The 7,968-nt window shown below is 46.2% G+C and overlaps 1 protein-coding gene across 2 annotated transcripts; it reads left to right on the top strand.

The window, feature by feature from the left end:
* Positions 1 to 1,357: 1,357 nt before the first annotated feature.
* LOC141047080 (uncharacterized) lies at positions 1,358 to 7,141 on the top strand. Of its 2 annotated transcripts, XM_073542027.1 has the most exons (6): positions 1,358 to 1,964; positions 4,041 to 4,219; positions 4,292 to 4,422; positions 4,495 to 4,573; positions 4,653 to 4,724; positions 4,835 to 7,141. In XM_073542027.1, exons 1-6 carry the CDS (start codon positions 1,622 to 1,624, stop codon positions 4,946 to 4,948), a joined length of 918 nt encoding a protein of 305 aa, XP_073398128.1. In that variant the 5' UTR covers positions 1,358 to 1,621; the 3' UTR covers positions 4,949 to 7,141. The 2 variants fall into 2 exon arrangements, with proteins under 2 accessions (XP_073398128.1, XP_073398127.1); XM_073542026.1 differs by having other exon boundaries at positions 4,653 to 7,141.
* The last annotated feature ends 827 nt before the right edge of the window (positions 7,142 to 7,968 follow it).

Here is a 7,968-nt window from a genome sequence, read left to right as displayed (position 1 = left end):
GTGCAAGGGCGCACGAAACATCATGGACAATACAAAGAACTAGGCAGAGACCTGCGCATGCAAAGAGCATGCCAGGGACAGGGACAGTCTAGCAGCGGAGCGTAAGCCGAAGCCCAGAGCCGGGCAAAGGAAGGACCTTGGGACTAGACAGAGCACAGAGCGAGGCCTGCACATGTAGAGACACACCAGGGAGAGGTTCAGAGCAGAGGCCTGCACGTGTAGAGACACGCCAGGGACAGGGACAGTCTAGCAGCAGAGCGTAGGCCGAAGCCCAGAGCCGGGCCAAGGAAGGACCTTGGGACTAGACAGAGCACAGAGCAAGGCCTGGACGTGTAGAGACACGCCAGGGAGAGGTTCAGAGCGGAGGCCTGCACGTGTAGAGACACGCCAGGGACAGGTTCAGAGCGGAGGCCTGCACGTGTAGAGACACGCCAGGGACAGGTTCAGAGCGGAGGCCTGCACGTGTAGAGACACGCCAGGGACAGGTTCAGAGCGGAGGCCTGCACGTGTAGAGACACGCCAGGGACAGGTTCAGAGCGGAGGCCTGCACGTGTAGAGACACGCCAGGGACAGGTTCAGAGCGGAGGCCTGCACGTGTAGAGACACGCCAGGGACAGGTTCAGAGCGAGACCTGCATGTGTTGAGACAGGCCAGGGACAGAGACAGAGGTAGGGTACCTGAAGCCACAAAGCAGAGAGAGACATGAAACAAGGAACAGAATCAGAGCAAACAAGGACTACAAGGCAAAGCAGAGCAGGGACAAGATATGGCACGAGGAACAACACAAGACATGGCACAAGACAAGAGATGGAATACGAGCACGGAGTGTGTGCAGAGACGCACGACAGAGCAGAGTGCAAGGGCACAGAATAGAGGGAGCGCCTGACAGACCAAGCAGCCATGCAGGGACACCACACACACAATACTCAGGCCCAGAGCATAGGAAGGGGCGGCCATTTATAGGGCATAGCACCTCCTCTTCCAGGTCAGGACCAGGGGAGCACTTCCGGGTTCAGATCCACAGGATAACAGCGCGTAGTCACATGATCAGAGTTCCAGACATGACGAGACGACTGTAGAATCAGTGCTGAAACCTAGACAGGTCACATGATCAGAGTTCAAGACATGATGAGATGATTACCAAGCCAGACAGTGCAGGATCCCAGGAAAGGTCACATGATCAGCGTTATAGACATGATGAGACGACTGCAGAACCAGACAGTGCAGGATCCAGACAGGGACACCTGATCAGAGATTCTAGACATGATGAGAAGATCACAGAAGGCAGAGCAGAAACGCAGGCATCCTGCAGCTCAGACATGAGGTGAGTGTGCACACTGCTCTAAGGCCACTTTCACACTTCAGTTTTTTGCCATCAGTCAAAATCCGCCAAAATTTGAAATTGGCGGATCCGCTTTTTCTTGTTGCGGATCCGCCAATTTCCCCATTGGGATACATTAGTGGCGGATTTTGACGGATGGTCGTCCGTTGCGTCCGATATTCGGCGGATCCGCAAAAGTCTTTGCGGATTCTGTCTGAGGGGGACGGAGAATGTAACGTTTTTTTTCGCCGTCAAAATGGCGGATGACGGCGGATCCGCCGTCATCAGCCATGCGGTAGAATGGGGCCCTATGGGCGGCGGATCCGCCGGGATCCGCGATTTTGCGGAATCCGCCGGCAGGATCCGCAAAATCGCACTGCGCATGCCCAGAAAAAAAGATACTTTTCCAGACAGTCCCAAAACTATATAAGATGGGCTAATTGGGCCCAGACATGCAGTAGCAGCCAGACAGCAAGCCAGCCAGACCACCACCAAGCCTGCAAGACAGCCACCAAGCCTGCAAGACAGCCACCAAGCCTGCCAGACCACCCACCCAGCCTGCCAGACCACCCAGCCTGCCAGACACCCACCAAGCCTGCAGCCACAGCTATCAAGAGGCCTGCCAGTACCAGCTTTACCAAGTGTGAGTATACTTATGACATTTCTGTGTATGGCCTGCAAGTGTGTAGCCTGTGTGTGTGTGTGTGTGGTCTGCGAGTGTTGCATGTCTGTTTTTTTTTTTTATATTTTTTTTTTCTGTTGCTTGTGTACTGCATTTTATTTTCATACAACTGTAATTATATTGTATTTTTTATTCTGTGATTGCTGCGATTGAGTGGTGTATGGTATGTGGTGTAATTGGGCCCAGACAATCCGGCACCAGCAACACTGAATACTCCAAGCAAGATATCAGACTCCAGCCTGCCTGACAGAAGATTCAACTAGAGCTATAAAACCTGTCTGCACAGCTGCAAGTCTACCACCTGCAAGACCCCTGGAGCGTGTGTGTGTGTGTTGCATTTTTTTTTTTTTTTCTCTGTTGCATGTGTACTGCATGTTATTTTCATACAACTTTAATATTGTATTTCTTGCTGTGATTGTGTGGTGTAAGGCTGGTTTCATATTTGCACTTTATAGCGCAGCTATTTCCTGCACACGTCCACCACTAATCCCCGTCCCATCTGGTCATCACCGCCTACTAGCACACATGGACGCTTGCGATCTGCACACCCTATCTTTAGTATGGGGTGTGCAGATTGCAAGCGTTCATGTGCGCTAGTAGGTGGGGATTAGTGGCGGACGTGTGCAGGAAATAGCTGCGCTATAAAGTGCAAATGTGAAACCGGCCTAAATGGTATTGTATGTGGTGTTATTGGGCCCAGACATCTACATCAAACACCAGCCTGACTGTATCAGTCAGGCTGGTGTTTTAATGTAGATGTCTGGGCCCAATAACACCACATTCAATACCATTTAGGCCGATTTCACATTTGCACTTTATAGCGCAGCGATGGCCTGCACACGTCCGCCACAAATCCCCGCCTACTACCGCACATGAATGCTTGCGATCTGCGCACCCTATCTTTATCATAGGGTGCGTAGATGGTGCGCTGGCAGGATTTTAACGTGTGCTGCGCACTTTTGAAGGTGTGCCCTTGTGCGCCAAACGCAGCATGTTGCATTTTGGCGCGCACGGCACACCTTCAAAAGTGCGCAGCACACTGTAAAATCCTGCCAGCGCACCCAATGATAAAGATAGGGTGCGCAGATCGCAAGCATTCATGTGCGGTAGTAGGTGGGGATTTGTGGCGGACGTGTGCAGGCCATCGCTGCGCTATAAAGTGCAAATGTGAAACCGGCCTAAATGGTATTGTATGTGGTTTGGGCCCAGACATCTGGCAACAGCCACACTGAAGAAACCGAACCAGACATCAAACACCAGCCTGACTGATAGAATTTCAAACTCCGCTGCAAATCTTCCACCTGCAATACACCTGGAGTGTGTAGCCTGGCTGTGTGTTATGCGTGTTTGCGTTTTTTTATTTTTCATGTATTGTGGTATTTAAAATAAAGAGCAGAGTAGCTCCTATTTTTTGGAAAAAAAAAAAATAATAAAAAAAAAAAATAAATAAATTGTTTTGAAAAAATCTACTTTGTATCATTTTAAAAAAGGTAAAATTAAGTTACCATAAAGGTAATTGAAGTGTTCTGGTATACAAGTGTGGTTAAAAGTGAGATTGCAACATACCATGAAAAAATGGGTATACACAAGTGAGTTTCAGGGAATTCAAAACCATGCAAACACAGTGGGTATACACAGAAATTAAACATCTTCAATCACTGGTTACATACTCTGTTGAGAGTTTCAGGGAATGCAAACACTGGTATACACAGCAATTACACACTACACGCCTTCAATCACTGGTTACACGGTGAGACCTTTAATCACTGGTTACACTCTCGGTGAGAGTTTCAGGGAATGCAAACTGGTATACACAGCAATTACACACCTTCAATTACTGGTTACACTCAGTTACAAAACACAAAGAAAGTAGGTTTACACAAAATATTATACACCTTCAATCACTGGTTACACTCTGAGATAAGGGAATGTAGACATGCAAACACTTAAAATTGCGTATAATTAGTTTCAGGGAATTACACATACAAAATGTGGTTTTTTGTTTTTTTTTTAAACTTTCATATCATTTTCTTTCAGTTCACACAATGAAGCGCCACCATACCGGCAGACACGGCCAGCCCAACCGTAGCAGAGATTCAGACCGCAGCAGGGATCAACGCAGCAGACATGACCGGTCAGACCGCAGCAGAAACAACCCTGACCGCAGCAGAGAGGAACAGCCACACCGCGGCGTACAGGCAACCATTAGTTTACCTGTAAGTATAAAGACCTGAAAGCTTATTATGATCCTTTGTATAGTAGCTTAACAAGTCTCTTTATACTTGCAGATCACTTCAAGCACTACCAGCAGGGTAGCAGCAGAGAGAGCCAGCCAGGCTGCAGCAGAGAGGCCCAGCCAGACCGCAACAGAGACTGCCAGCCAGGCCGAAGCAGATACTGCCAGCCAAACATTTTCCCTGTAAGTATAAAAGCCTGAAAGCTTATTATGATACTTTGTATAGTAGCTTAACAAGTGTGTTTATACTTGCAGATCAGTTCAGGAAGCAACACAGCTGCCCCAAGCCGTAATGTCTTCTCCTGAAAGCTCCCCCTCACATCAGCGAGCTGAGGTAAAAAAAATTTTGCTTTTTTTTTTATTTAAAATAATTTTTTTGTGGTTAAAAACACTATCCTATTATGTTTTAACAGGAAGCTGATTCAGAGGAGCTTCCAGGAGGAGACGTGCAGGGTGGAGAGACACACGGAGGGGGTGCGCAGATTGTAAGTTTAGCACATACACAGATACATAATGCTACACCCAACACAAACATTCATCACAGTGCACACCATAACTATGCATCCATCCAAACATTTTTTTTTTTTTTTCCCAGTCTTCAGAATCCGGTGCCCGCACTAGAGTGACTCCCAGGACATCCCAGGGTCGTCAAGGTGATGCCTCTGGTGGTCGGCAAACGGTAAGTAACCCTATTTTGATAATTGTTTAAATGAACATCATGTGTTTGAATATAATGTAATTTTTTGCTTTTTGTTTTGTTTTTTATCTTCACAGGTTTCACAGCGTGCTCCCCGCAGACATCAGGAGGAGGGTGTCATTATTGATAGTGATGACCTCATCCATGAGGTGGAAATCCGGGAGCCGCTGTGGAACATGGCAAACCGTCTTCATGCCGACCAACCAACCACACGACGGCTCTGGGATGAAGTCTGTTCTTCAGTTATTGACAACTGGGAGGAACTCAATGCGAGGGCCAGGGATTTTGTGCGTAAGTATTACAACTTCAGTAACTTATATTTCCAGCATGTGAAGTGTTGAATACTAAACATTTTTTTTTTTTTTTTTTTGCTTCACAGGTGACAGGGTTATCACACGGTGGCGGTCGCTCCGGGATCGCTTCAAGAGGGACTACAACAAAGAGATTCAGACCCCGAGTGGATCGTCGGGAGGACGCCGGGGACCCCAGTACAAAAACTACCAAGCCCTGGCGTTCCTGCGATCTACAATGGCGTGCAGAAGGTAAATATTCCCCAAACAATTCCTGTAGTAGAAATGTTTAACCAATTTTTTTTTCAGCAGACTTAAATTAAATATCAATATTTTTAATATACATTTTTTTCTTCTTTTTTTTTTTTTTTTTTAGCACCATCTGCAGCACTCGGGAGTCTGCATCAGAGTTGCGTCCCTCTGGAGTGATCCCTAGTGAGACCGCCCCCGGTGACCACATCGAGGTATCCGACCCCTCTGTACCTACCCTCTTGTCTGATCCCTCTATCCCCTCCACCAGCACTGGAGCAGCAGGGCAGACTTCATCACATGAAGCTGCTGGTGACGACTTGTTCCCTGTTCCCCACCCCTCAGACACTGCCGCAACATCTCGACCAACTTTTGGTTCTGGCCGGCAGCGTCTGAGGAGTCAGGAAAGGCTGACCTTGTCTGACTGTTTGAGTCTAAACTCAACTGTTCAACACGGTTTCCACACTTATGGACAACGGTTATCTTCTGGGTTGACCATGATCAATCAAAGTATCATGGAACTCAGAAGATACATGGAACAGATGAGTTTAGAATCAAACCAGACACCGAGACATACCTTTTTTCAATCTGTTGTCCAGCAAATGGAAGGTTTAAGTACTCACCAGCAGATGCGTGTGATGCAAGCCTGTCAGAATGCTCTAGTGGAAGTGCTTGCTGAAGCATCTCTTCCTCCCCCTGTCTATCCTTCCACAGTCCATCCTCCCCCTGTCTATCCTTCCACAGTCCATCCTCCCCCTGTCTATCCTTCCACAGTCCATCCTCCCCCCGTCCATCCTTCCACCACCATCAATCACACAGCCGTCCCTCCTCCTACCACTCCCTCTCCTTTCTCTAGTTCCCCATTCCATTCTTCCCAGTACCTACCTTCCCCATTGCATTATACCCCAATGCCCTCGCCATACCCACCCCCACATACACCTTCAATGTACCCACAAACCTCGTCTGTCCATCCACTCCCGTCCCAACCACATGTGTTAAACCCCCCTTCCACTTCTGGTCCTCACCAACTCCCTCCCCAGTCCCCTACCCCCCCCTCGATGTGGTCAACCCTGTTAACCCCCCCTCCAATACTATCTCCACCCAACATTATCATAGTTTGTAATTTTTCTGTTGTAATATACCAAAAAAAAATTAAAAAAGTAATATACCAAAAAAAATTAAAAAAGGTAATATTATACCAAAAAAAAGTTACCAAAAAGGTAATATACCAAAAAAAGTTACAAAAAAAGTTAAGAAAAAAAATTTAAAAAAAAAAATACAGTTAATACAAATTGTCAGAAATAAACTGTTTTTTTTCAAAAAACTTTATTGTGATGTTTATTTTTTGCTTCTTTATTCAAATTACACCAGTGGTGTAAAAGGTAAACACAACACTTGTTAACACAACACACAACCCTGGGTAATATTTCACAGTACACCGGTGGTGTACAAGGTACAAAAAAACACTTGGTAGCACAACATTTGATAACCAACACTTGTGAACATTTCAAAGTGTAAAACGCTTGGTACACAACACTTGGTAACTTTACGCTTGGTACACAACACTTGGATAACTTTACGCTTGGTACCCAACAATTGTTAACACTGCAAAGTGTAAAACTAACCAAATCACATGGTAAAACACAATGCTTGTGCAAAGCAAACACTTGGTAAAATTTCAGATAAAAAAAAAAAAAAAAAAAATTACTCACAATTGGTATGAAGAAAATTATATCATGTGATATTGCCAGTCCACTTGTCCCTCTGGTGTAACAAAATAATCTGCAAAGGTATCCCTAATTCTTGCCACTGAACCAGTACTCCGAAAAGTTTGCTGCTCATAATCCCACAAGGTGGTTTCATACACATTTTCATCGATGGAAACTGGTTCCTTTGAAAGGACAAAATTGTGCAGGATTACACAGGCCTTTACCACCTCATCCACAGTCTCTGTTTTCATTTTCATGGCCGTTAACAGTACTCTCCATTTTGCAGTTAAAATTCCAAACGCGCACTCCACCACTCTGCGCGCTCTGGTTAACCGATAGTTATAGATTCTTTTCTGGTGTGTTAATCCACGACTACCATATGGCTTCAGTAGGTGTTTTGAAAGTTGAAAAGCATCGTCGCCAACGCACACAAAAGGCATTGGTGGGCCTGTTGTTCCAGGGAGTGGTCTTGGAGGTGGGAAGTTAAAATTGTCTCCATACAAGCGACGGCCCATGGTGGAACTCTTGAATACCTGTGAGTCGTTAGACCGACCGTATGCACCAATGTCCACGGCAATGAATTTGCAGTTTGCATCCGAAATGGCCATTAGCACAATGGAAAAGTATTTTTTATAGTTGTAAAACTGTGAACCAGATCCCATGGGTTTCACAATCCTGATATGCTTGCCATCCACGGCACCGATGCAGTTTGGAAACTGGCAGATATCTTGAAACTTCTCTGCAATCTCCAGCCACCTCTCCTGGGTTGGCTCTGGGATGTATT

Source organism: Dendrobates tinctorius, unplaced genomic scaffold (assembly GCF_039654945.1).
Source record: "Dendrobates tinctorius isolate UK_male_01 unplaced genomic scaffold, ASM3965494v1 ptg000126l, whole genome shotgun sequence".
Lineage (NCBI taxonomy): Eukaryota > Metazoa > Chordata > Amphibia > Anura > Dendrobatidae > Dendrobates > Dendrobates tinctorius.
The sequence above is the reverse complement of the archived record's forward strand: the minus strand, read 5'-3'. Positions and strand labels throughout refer to the sequence as shown.